This window comes from Mustela nigripes, chromosome 14, assembly GCF_022355385.1.
Source record: "Mustela nigripes isolate SB6536 chromosome 14, MUSNIG.SB6536, whole genome shotgun sequence".
Classification (NCBI taxonomy): domain Eukaryota; kingdom Metazoa; phylum Chordata; class Mammalia; order Carnivora; family Mustelidae; genus Mustela; species Mustela nigripes.
The window spans coordinates 29689407-29702035 of record NC_081570.1 but is presented as its reverse complement, the minus strand read 5'-3'; the positions used below and the strand labels follow the sequence as shown (position 1 = coordinate 29702035).

Below are 12629 nucleotides of genomic sequence, written 5' to 3'. Positions count from 1 at the left end.
GTAAGGAGATATTGCAGGGTTAAGGGGAAGTCAGCTGCTGCCTTCCCCTAAATATAAATAATGTAGCTGTGCACATTCTTGGGGGTGATTACATTCTGGGACCCTGTCAGAGTTGTTGCCAAAGGTGAACTGAGAATATCTAGAAATGCAACCAACCCAAATTCTTCCCAGCTAAAATTCTGACAAGATCAAAAAGACAATATCTAGGAAGGTTGGGAGTTGGGTTAATCACAGGTGAAATCAATTTAAAGCCACAATTCAGCTCTAACCCTACTCTAAGACCATTCTGAATGATGTATCCCTCAGATGGTTAGAGAAAAGGGTTTCTATAAAACAAGTATTATATTTTATTTGTTCTTACTCTGTTTATTTCCTTTTTATTGTTTAATAAGAAACTATTCTTTTATATAAACAGTATTTAAAATACACTATCGAACTGTAAGACATGCAAAGAACTGAGAAAATACGACCCAGAGGTGCCTGGGTGATTCAGGTGGTTAAGCTTCTTCCACTCCCTCTGCACCTCCCCTTGCCTGTGGTCTCTTTCTCACTCACTCTCTCTCAAATAAATAAATAAAAACTCTTTTTAAAAAATTCTGTTTCTAATACTTAGATGTTTGATCCTAGGTAGGTTACTTCACTCTTCGAAGCTTGTTTCCTAAGATGTAAAATGACACAATTCTGATGTACTTGCTATTCAGTGGGGCCTCTTTTTATTGGAAGTGACAAAAATCCAACTGGCACTGGTTTAGGGAAAAGGGAATTTATTGGCTTATACAACTTCAAAGTCAAAGAACAGGACTAGTTTTATAAAAGTTGATGTGGAAGCTCAGGTTACCAGAGAGCAGTTTTTCTAAACGACTGTTCCTTTTCATCTACTGAATATATACCTTTATATTATGTTAGTAACATGGTTGCTTAATCAAATGAATAAAACATGTCTTTAGTACCTATAGAACTTAAACCTCCTTTGCCTTAAATCCAGAGGAAACATCATTCCTCTCTTCTAGGATTCTAAGTCTCACTCATTGGCTCCAACTGGGTCTTGTGCTTGATTTGGAACATTCCTGAAAATACAGTTAAGTGAAGAAAGCAAAATACAAAAATTATGTGCATAACTTGCTACCATTTGTTTAAAAAAGGACAAGGGGGCACCTGGGTGGCTCAGGTGGTTAAGCATCTGCCTTCAGCTCAGGTCATGATCCCAGGATCCTGGGATGGAGCTCCAAATCCAGCTCCTTGCTTAGCAGGGAGCCTGCTTCTCCCTCTCCCTCTGCCTGCTACTCCCCCTACTTGTGCTCTCTCTCTCTCTATCAAATAAATAAATTAAAAAAATTTTTTTAAAAAGCACAAAGAAAATGTGTGTATGGGCACAGAGTTATCTCTAGGATATTCAAAATACTGGTTGCCTTTGGGTAGGGGTACTATATGACTGGGGAAGATTTTTCATTATGTATCTTTTGAATTCTGAACAATAGCAATTACCTATTCAAAAACATTAAATGAAAACGCAGCTGCCAAAGCACTCAGTGGTTTCCCTTTTGTGCTGAGTTAAGCACTCAGGGTCAAGAAGCACAGGCCAAAGGGGTCATAGTCCCACTTACCAGAGTGTAGGAAAGGAAGGGGCAAGGGGAACAATAATGCTGTTCTGAGGAAGCAAGTAACTTGCCCTCTGTTTAATCATCAGTTGCAAAGAACCTCACAGCTTTGTCCCTCCTGCCTCCCAAACTCAGTTCTGCACCAACCTAGTTGGCCCAAAAGATGCAGTCCTGGGGCGTCTGGGTGGTTCAACTGGTTAAGCATCTGATTTGACTCCAATCATGATCTCAGAGTCCTGGGATCAAGCCCTGTGCCCACGTGGCTCCCCACTCAGCAGGGAGTCTGCTTGTTCCTCTCCCTCTATCCCCTCCTCATGCTCAGTCTGTCACTCAAATAAATAAAATTTTTAAAATAATAATAAAAAAAAGATAATCCTATATGTGCTTATTCGAACTGCTTAAAGAACAGGGGTCTTGGAGCTGGCTCCTTGCTTTCAACAGTTCATTAAAAAAAAAAAAAAAAAAAAAAGGTTCTCAAAAAAGCATTACAGGGAGAACATTGACCAAGCAGACAAAAGCAAAAGGCAAGGTTGCTTACCCACAAGCTATTTACGGATATTTGATAGAAATGAAGGCTTTTGATATTCTGTAAGGACATAAAGGCAATGTTTTCCAACAAACACAATTAAGTATTCTCTGCCACTCATGTTTTACCTTCAGGTAAATACAATCTAATGGAATTTGGTTTCCTATCATTCTACAACCAAGAGCTCAGAAATAAAATATCTTTGAATGTTTTCATTCAAATAAAAGATCTTTGAATGAAAGGGCATGTACCTACTTTAAGCCTTGAACAATAATCTGTTTTCTTCTCTGGCATTTCCAATTGCCCTCTCTGATTCTCAAAAAAATATATATGCAAGGAATTCCGTTTTGGACTTAAAAAACTCAGAAAAGCTTGTGTGCACAATGAAACAACCTAACACAGGACACGCACAGCATGGGATCTTGCTGGAAGGACTCCAGGTTGTTTTTCCATTGTGACTGGTGAGTAAGTAGTTTAAGAAAATGCTGCTTGGATAAAGATTTGCCCTTTAACACAAAGAATAAGAAGGATCTTGCTCAAATGCCAAATCCCTTCCTTCCAATTTTGAGAGTACAAGGCAATGTACTTTCTCTTTTGAGGAGAATCTTATATTCGAGCCCTACAGCTGGTATTTTTTTTTTTAAAGATTTTATTTATTTATTTTGACAGAGATCACAAGAAGGCAGAGAGGAAGGCAGAGAGAGAGGAGGAAGCAGGCTCCCCGCTGAGCAGAAAGCCGGATGTGGGGCTTGATCCCAGAACCCTGGGATCATGACCTGAGCCGAAGGCAGAGGCTTTAACCTGCTGAGCCACCCAGGCGCCCCTACAGCTGGTATTTTTAACTCAAAATGCTGCAAGACTAATAATGAACAATACAAAAAGGAGATTACAATATCAACTCTACTTAAAGTAGCATTTAAAAAAAACCCAGGGGCACTGGCTGGCTCAAATGGTAGAGCATGGGAGTCTTCATCTTGGGGCTGATAGTTCAAAACCCACACTGGGTGTAGAGATTACAAAAAAATAAATAAATAAATAAACTTAGAAAAAACCTTTAAAACAGCTGCATGTATTAAAAAACAAAAACCACCAACTTGGGAATTAACCAAGGAGATGAAAGACTTGTACAGTGAAAATTACAAAATATTGATAAAAGAAACTAAAGAAGACATAAACACAAAAAGATATCCTGTGTTCATGAATTAAGATTTAGTGTCATTGTCAATATTACCCAAAGCAAGCTACGGATTTAATACAATCCCTATCAAAATCCCAGTATTTTTTGAAAAAGAGAAAAACCCATCCTAAGATTCATACAGAATCTCAAGGGACCCTGAAGAGCCAAAATAATCCTGAAAAACAAAAACAAAGCTGGAAGACTCACTCCTCCTTCCTTAAAACTTAACTCATACGCTACAGTAATCAAAACAGTGTGGTAGTGGGAGAAAGACAGACACACAGACAGAATTGAGCAGTATCCAGAAATAAACCCTTGCATGTATGACAAAATGAATTCTGAGAAGGGTATCAGGACCATTCACTATGGAAAAGAATCTCCAACAAATGCTGGAAAAGCTGGATATCTACATGCAAAAGAACGAAGTTGGACACTTACGTAACACCAAACACAAAAATTAACTAGAAGTGGATCCAGGTCCTAAATATAAGACCTAAAACTATAAAATTGAAAAGAAAACAGGAGAAAAGCTTCCTGACACTGTATCTGAAATGATTACTTGGATACAACATCAAAAGCAACAATGAAAAACAAATTCGACTTCATAAAAAATTTAAAACTTGGTGCATCAAAAAACATTATCAGCAGAGTAAACCTACAAAATAAAAATATTTGCAAATTACATATCTGATAAGGAATCAATATCCCAAATATACAGAGAACTCCTAAAACTCAACGACAAAAAATTCAATTAAAAAGTGGGCAAAGGACTTGAATAGATACTTATCCAAAGAAGATACACAAATGACCAATAAGCACATGAAAAGATTCAACATCGCTAATCACTACAAAATGCAAAATCAAAACTACAGTGAGGGACACCTGGGTGGCTTAGTTGGTAAAGTGTCTGCCTTTGGCTAAGGTCATGATCCCAAGGACTTGGAATCTAGACCTGAGTTGGGTACCTTGCTCAGTGGGGAGTCTGCTTCTCCCTCTCCCTCCCAACCCCTACTCATGCTCTCTCAAATAAATATAATCTTTAAAAAAAAAAAAAAAAGTACAGTGAGATACCACCTCGTATCTATTAGATAGCTACTAACAACAACAACAACAAAAAAAAACCCAGAAAATAACAAGTGTTGGCGAGGATATGGAGACTGGAACACGTGTGCTGTTGGTGGGAATGTAAAAAATGATGCAGCCACAGTGGAAAATGGCATGGCAGTCCCAATTTTATATTTATATTAAAATAAAAGCTATTCCATTTCTGGGTATATACTCAAAAAAAAAACTGAAAACAGAATCTTAAATAAATTATCTGTATACCCAAATTCATAGCAGTATTATTCACAAAAGCTAAAACATGGAAGCAACTGGCATGTACACCAATAGATAAATAAGCAAAATTGGTGTACACACAATGGAATATTATTCACCCTTAAAAAGGAAAGAAATTCTGCAATATGCAATAAGAACCCTGAGAATAGTATGCTAAGTGAAATAAACCAGTCACAAAAAGACAAATACTGTATTATCCTACTTAGGTGAAGTGGAATAATTAAATCATAGAAAGTAGAATAGTGATTTCCAGGGGCTGTGGAGAAGGAGGATTAGGGAGTTACTGTAGGGGGAATTAAGAGCTTCTGTTTTGCAACATGAGAAGTGTTCTCAAGAAGGATGACGGTGATGGTTGTACAACAATGTGAATATACTTAGTATCAGTAACTGTATACTTAAAAGGAGTTAATACAAGGGAAAAAGTGGTTAAAATGGTAAACCTTGTGTTATGTGTATTTTACCACACGCACAAAAAAGCACTGGAAAAATTCTAAAAGATGGGGTGCCTGGGTGGCTCAGTGAGTTAAAGCCTCTGCCTTCAGCTCAGGTCATGATCCCAGGGTCCTGGGATCGAGCCCCGCATCCGGCTCTCTGCTCCCTGGGGAGTCAGCTTCCTCCTCTCTCTCTGCCTGCCTCTCTGCCTACTTGTGATCTCTGTCAAATGAATAAATAAAATCTTAAAAAAAAAATTCTAAAAGATATCTGAGGTCTTAATTGTATTCTCAACAATTATATTAATTTTTTAAGGTTCATACCTCCCTTCTACATCTGGATTTTTCTTTTAAAAGGGGCACCTGGGATTGGGTTCCTCATTGAGCTCCCTGCTCAGCAGGGAGTCTGCTTATCCCTCCCCTCTGCCCTATGACTTATGTTGTCTCTCTCTGTTTCAAATAAATAAATAAATAAAATCTTAAAAACAACAACAACAAAAAATTCCTAGAGACACCTAGGTGGCTCAGTGAAGCATCTGCCTTCAGCTCAGGTCATAATCCCAGGGTCCTGGGATCGAGTCCCACATAGGGCTCCTTGCTCAGTGGGGAGCCTGCTTCTCCCTCTGCCTGCCACTCCCCCTGCTTGTGTTCTCTCTCTGATAAATGAATAAAATCTTAAAAAACAAACAAAATTCCTGAATATGTCAATTAGAAGTACTAATATGCCACTGATATAAAATAGCAAACTGAAACTATGGGATTGCTTCTTCAAAATTATCTGGGGAAGAAATTTATTAATTAAATGAAATAAAAACAAAATTAAGTTATCTGAGCATGCACAACCATTCTCTCTACTGCCTCCCCCTCCCAGCCTGAGTTGATGTTTTATAGAAGATAAACCAAAACGAAAGCAGTAGAGAATCCTGCAACTTCTTAAACAAGTTAACATAAAGTACCTAGATATACTAAGTGTCATTACATGCTGCTTACTATTACCTACATGCTAATTTTTAAGGCACAGGTAAAGGCATTTTTCCAAATTTTAAAAAAAGGTTACAATCTCATTATAGAAAAGTATGATCCAAGAGAAAATAGAATAAATAGGACAGAGCAATCCTTTATTTTTAGACATTTTCACAAAGAGGTTTTTGGTAAATGAACTTTCCAGTGGAGAAGAGAGAACATGAAAATCAGCCTCCAGCCATCAGCAGCAGCTCTGCTCAGGGCCTAGGGTCCTCCTTGCCCAAGTGGTGAGGTGGAGGTGTGTACTTCCCTTCCTTTATTAGTTTATTCCGCTGCCTTCTGATCTCACTCAGACGTTTCATCTGTCAAAGGAAAGAAGTATTTAAACTAGGGGGAAATATGTGTCATAAAGTTGAGGCCTAGAGAAATAGAATGAAAACTGGTTTCATGGGGAGCCTGGGTGGCTCAGTGGGTTAAGCCTCTGCCTTCAGCTCAGGTCATGATCCCAGGGTCCTGGGATCGAGCCCCACATCCGACTCTCTGCTCAGCGGGTAGCCTGCTTCCTCCTCTTTCTCTGACTACTTGTGATCTCTGTCTGTCAAATAAATAAATAAAATCTTAAAAAAAAAATATTGGTTTCATTTTTAAACTATGGAAGCTTGTCATCCTAGAGGTCCTCTGAGATGAAATCTTTCTTTAAAGAAGTAACTTGAAATCACTTCCCACACCTTTTAACAAATTTCTGGTATGCATAATATGTCCTTTAAAAATAGTAACTAAAATGTTCCTGTTATATATAGGAATACAGGTATTTACAGAAACCATAACAAAACATAGATCAAAAACCTTTAAGGGGCGTAGTTGTGCATACTTAAAATCTTTATACAATATTAAGGTGGTCTCACAGCTGATACAATCCTGATCTCTCTATGTGTAACTGGCACTGCTGCTGGTGACTGTTCACTGGGTATGAAGGAAGCAGAAATAACCAATATAAGGTTTCCCTTTATCACACCGAAATAAAGACCTGGTATGTGATCAGCCACTAGCCACTACTGAGCCCTGAGTTCTGCCTCTTCCTCTCAGTAGGACGCTGGTTGTCTCCCAAACAATGAGAGCCATGCTGTATGAGATTGTAGGAAAGCTGTAATTCCCATGGATTCTGTGACACAGATAATATACCCCTTAATACTGACTGCATCATTCCTCTGCCCCAAACCCAATGGCTTCCCATCTTACTGAGAAAAAAGCTGAATCCCTCTTTGTAACAACTTAGAGGCCTACCTCTGACTTTACATCTTGTTCCCCCCTCCACCCCGCCCGCACTCTGGCCTACATCTTAATACTTTCCCTCATTTTCTCTCTTCTAGCTTGGTTACCTTTTCACTTGCTCTTTCCTCTAACCAGAACATTCTTATTCCCATCCACGTGGCACACTTTAAGTCTCTGCTCAAACACCTTCTAGTGCTGAGCTCTTCTCTGACCACTCTATTTAAAAGAAAAAGAGCATCCACTTAGCTCCCACACGCAGTGCTTTCTATCTTTATTTTCTCTGCTGCACTAACACCTAACACACTATTTTAACTTGTTTGTTAATTCTGACACCCCTTACCCAAATATAAGCTCCATTAGGGTAGAGACATTTTGCTGTTTTCTTACTGTATATCCCTTGCACCTACAAAATAAATACATTTTTTTTTTTTGATGAATAAGTTTCCACAAAGGCATGAAAAGTTAGTATATTCAGTAAAATATCCCATGTTGTAGTCTTGCTCCAAGTTTTTTAAAATTCTAGGAAAGCATCTCCCAGGATTATTGTGTGAAATAATTCCACTATTACAAGCTAAGAACTTAGAACAGTGCTTGATTCTAATTCCCTTACTCACTAGCTAGCTAGTCATTCAGTGTGATGGCTAAAACAGAAACAGACCTATTTACAAATTCACAGGATGAGAAAGTGACTTGAGAGCAACTCTTGGATATCTCCAGATAAGAAAACTAAGACCAAAAAAGAGAAGTGACTTGCCCAAAGTCACAAAACCAGTGGTGGCAGAACCAGCAACAAAACCCAGCTGAGAGCACCCGGCTGGCTCAGTAGATGGAGCGTGTGACTCTTTATCTCCAGGTTGTGGGTTCGAGCCCCATATTGGGTAGAGTTTACTTAGAAATAAAATCTTAAAAAAAAATTAAAAACAAACAAACAAACAAACCCACCCAACAACAAAACCAACCCTCCGAACTCCCAATCCCATGTTCTTTCTACCTCTCCACACTGCCTCCTTTTGGTGTAAATTTTCCAGGAAGAGTAGTTTTAATCTGAGTAATAAGTAACCAGGGCCCACAAGAAGACAAATTAAGACATACTGTGACCTATCCCTCAGTAATACTTCAATATTACTCACTTAAAGATCAATGCTCCTGCAGAGATCAATACAAAATTATTACCTGATACCCTCTAATTTCTTCCAAGTTTGGTTTCACTTTACCCAAATGCCAATAGCAAATGTTAAAAGATAGGAAATTTTTAAAAAATTTTTCTTAAGATTTTATTTATTTATTTGACAGAGAGAGATCACAAGTACGCAGCGAGGCAGGCAGAGAAAGAAGGGGAAGCAGGCTCCCTGCTGAGCAGAGAGCCCGAAGTGGGGCTCCATCTCAGGACCCTGAGATCAAGACCTGAGCCAAAGGCAGAGGCTTAACTCACTGAGCCACCCAGGTACCCCAGGTAATTAAAAATTTTTGATACAAAGAACTGTGATAAATTTAACTAAAAATCTAAATTGCCTTCCTGAACTTCAAGAAGTTGGGAGTAATAAAAACATTTCTATTTGTTATATCTGGAGCAGAGAAATAGGCAAAACAACAGCCCATACCCAAAGATTTCTTCTCTAAGGGAGAATACAGCCCACATGTTATACAACTCATTCAACTCTTGAGGAAAGACATCACCCCCTTAATATCCTTTTTCCCCCTGCCTCTTTGATCAGGCTCACCTAAAGCAATCTCATTAACACCTCCATCTTTCCCAGAGTAGAAATTAATCCAAAGATTGTTATACCAGGTTCAATGTAATAGATTTGCAGGGTTTTAACCTCTTCTCCACTGAGGGTTCAATGAACTTGGAACATTTTCATGCAGAGATGTTCAAGGACCAACATCCAAAGCTGGTTGGTAACTTCTTCTTTACAGCCTACTGCTAAAAAGGGAATACACATGGGACGCCTGGGTGGCTCAGTTGGTTGGACGACTGCCTTCGGCTCAGGTCATGATCCTGGAGTCCCGGGATCGAGTCCCGCATCGGACTCCCAGCTCCATGGGGAGTCTGCTTCTCTCTCTGACCTTCTCCTTGTTCATGCTCTCTCTCACTGTCTCTCTCTCAAGTAAATATAAATAAATAAATAAATAAATAAATAAATAAAAAGGGAATACACACACATGGGATTTCTAATCTGGTGGCTATAGCAGGGTACAATGCTAAGGAAAATATGTCAGAAGATGAGAAAGAACACTGAGGAACAATAGACCCTCCTCAGATCTGAAGGCATTTAACTTCCTCAACATGCTTGCTACCTATATACAGAAAATGTTTCACCACAAAAGTTTTGCCAATTTGCACTGGGCAAGCCACTGCCAATAACCAATTAAAAATACTTAAAAGCAGCCCTAAAAAAGCAAGAAAATTATTCAGCTCCCGTCTCCATCACTCCTCACCGTTTTCTGCCGAAGCAGACATTCTACGAAATCATCCAATTCTATCTTGCACTCTTTCGCTGCACGGGTAGCACCGATTCCATGCGCACATTCTATCCATTCTTTTTCAAAAGCATGGCATCGAGCTGGAATCTTGTGAGGCTGCTCAGCACTCTGGATTGTCATCCACTGATCTAAGTCAATGCCCAGCCTTTTCTGCACATCAAAGAAAGGCATGGCTGAAATGGAAAATAAAAAAAGAAATAATGCCATAACAGTGCAATCAAATGAGAAACTTCTAAGAAAAATGAGATAGTTAATTTTAAGTATTCCTCTAGAAAGATATTTTATGCTATTCTCCCAATATATTCTCATTTTTTCATTTGACAGGTTCCTCCAGTTTCTGGTAGATTAGCAATATCTGTGTTTTCACAAACCTGGGGGGGGGGAACCCATGAGAACTAAAAAACAATACGTAAAAATCATCTCTGTATTAATAAGGTCATTTTTTAAATAAGATAATTTTAATCAAAAGTCAGTCTTTATGTTTTGACTCAATAATCCCAATTCTTTGAGATAGACCTGAAGAAATAACTGAAAAGAACAAAAAAGCACAAGCACATGGGACGCCTGGGTGGCTCAGTTGGTTAAGCAGCTGCCTTCGGCTCAGGTCATGATCCCAGCGTCCTGGGATCGAGTCTCACATCGGGCTCCTTGCTCAGCAGGGAGCCTGCTTCTCCCTCTGCCTCTGCCTGCCATTCTGTCTGCCTGTGCTTGCTCTCTCCCCCTCTCTCTCTCTGATAAATAAATAAAATTAAAAAAAAAAAAAAAAAAAAGCACAAGCACAAAAACATTTTACATTTTTCTCTTTGTATCAATTCAGATGACACTTCTGTTGTGAAACTATCCTGAATCTGGTGTCCCTCCTCTGTGTTCACACAGCATCTGAACTTCTCACAGAAGTACTCTGCATGGATTATTAACCTGAATGTCTCCATTACTGAACAATGACTGCTGTGGGGACATGGCAGGTAGGGGGCTCAGTAACTGTTAGGGGAAAAAAAAAATTTCAAACAACTTAAGTGTGCAACAATAAGGAAATGGATAATTTAGGTAACCGCCTAGTAGAATACGACAGACATTAGGAAAAACAAATAATATATTTGGTACGTGCATTTTAATGTTAAACCAAAAAAAAAAAAAAAAAGGTCTACAGTGTCAAAGAACAGACTGGAAGGAAACACAAAAAATGTCAGGGAAGTCATATATGAGCGGTAGATTTACAGGTGAACTTAATTTTTATATTTTCTACCCATTCATTCTTTTACTGAGTAATAACGTTCCAGGCACTGGAATGAGAGGAAAGCAGCAGATGCAACGAAAGCACTAGAATGGGGACACACACACGCAAGGAAACGGGAACCCAACGGACAAGAGGGTATGGCTCGAAGAAGTAAGCACCAACTCTGCCCAGGAGACTTGAAAATGCCTTTAAGATGGGTTGAGTTTGCCAAGTTAAGGTCAGTGGGCAGAGTACTCCACTAAAGCACAGCACAAATGACAACCGGCGGTACTGGGTATGTCTGCGGGACGCCGAGCAACCAGACGTGGCTGGAGCGTACAGCGCATGTCGTGAAGAACGAAAGGAGCTGGAGGTTGGCGGCGCCGCAATCACTCAGCGCCTTGATAGATCAGGTGGGTGGACCTCTGATTAAGAAACAGAAAGCCAAAGCATTACTCCGGCAGAAAGCTAAATTAATCTGGACAGAGAGCCGAGAAAGGCGCGGTCTACAGGCTTCATGGCACTGGCTGAAGCGCAGAAGGCCTGGGAATGCACAAAACATGCCCAGAGTTCGGGCCCGGAAATTCCGACACTCTTGAAAACAAGAGAAAATTCGTTAAAGAAATCTTGGAAGGAAACTCCTTAAGCTAAACTGCCCGCAGACAAACGCAGCCCCTACCGTCGCACCGGTATGCCCTTGTCCCTTCGATGACTGCCGCTCCCGGATGATCTGCGAGCGCCGCAGAGACCTGCCGCAAAGGACGCCCGCAGCGCGACGCTTGCAGTGCGACGCTTGCGGCGCGACGTGAGTCCAGACCTTCCCTCCGCGGTCGCGCCCGGAAACCATAGAAACCAAGCCCTTCGGTCTGCGCCTGCGCAGCCGTCAGCGAAAGCTACTGAAGGTACGGGCTTGTAAATAAACTGATCTTTAGGTGACTCCGTTAGACGGGGCCCGGGGGGTAGTTCCTACTATCTGCTCGCTTGGTGCCTAGCATTCTCACTACAGTTCGGATTGGTGAGGGGCTTGAGCCAGGCCACAAGAGAAAAAGTAGTGCCTACCCCACCTCCACCCCTTGCAGTACTAGTTGATTGAGCTCATGGGCTGTGGTGGGTTCAAATTCTGGCTCCGCCACTTCGGTGTGACCCTGAGAATGTGTTTTAACCTCACTATGCCTCAGTTTTCTCATTTTAAGTACCTGCAGTGTTAGGGTTGCTTTGGGAATTAAAAGAGGTAAGTGTAAAACACCGAGGCTGTTCCTGGCACGTGGAAAGCTCCCCAGGGCAACCACAGTTCGTTGATACTTCAACTTCTAAACTTTTCAGATTCGAGAAAGTCAACAGAGACCATGCCGCTCCTGTTTCAGAACATCCACGGGCTCTCTTTAAGAGACTTCAGAAGGGCCTCCGATGTGGCATCTGTGATATACACGGGGAGTGAGGGAAGAAAATACTCAAATACTTACATTTTTTAATCTTATCTTTTAAAAATTTCTATGTTTAAATGCTTTTTTTTATTCAGTAAACTTTGCACCCGACATAGGATTCAAACTCACGACTGTGAGATCAAGAGTTGCAATCCTGCAGTTATTGAGGCACCCAGTTGCCCCTTTAATTTCCATCTTTT

General features: G+C 40.3%; 1 protein-coding gene across 2 annotated transcripts; it reads right to left on the bottom strand.

The window, feature by feature from the left end:
- Positions 1-6167: 6167 nt before the first annotated feature.
- NDUFS5 (NADH:ubiquinone oxidoreductase subunit S5) lies at positions 6168-11799 on the bottom strand. Of its 2 annotated transcripts, none has more exons than XM_059376390.1 (3): positions 11693-11799; positions 9745-9962; positions 6168-6395 (listed from the first exon to the last, which is right to left on the bottom strand). In XM_059376390.1, exons 2-3 carry the CDS (start codon positions 9958-9960, stop codon positions 6291-6293), a joined length of 321 nt encoding a protein of 106 aa, XP_059232373.1. In that variant the 5' UTR covers positions 9961-9962; positions 11693-11799; the 3' UTR covers positions 6168-6290. The 2 variants fall into 2 exon arrangements, with proteins under 2 accessions (XP_059232373.1, XP_059232374.1); XM_059376391.1 differs by having other exon boundaries at positions 11685-11784.
- Between the last annotated feature and the right edge of the window lie 830 nt (positions 11800-12629).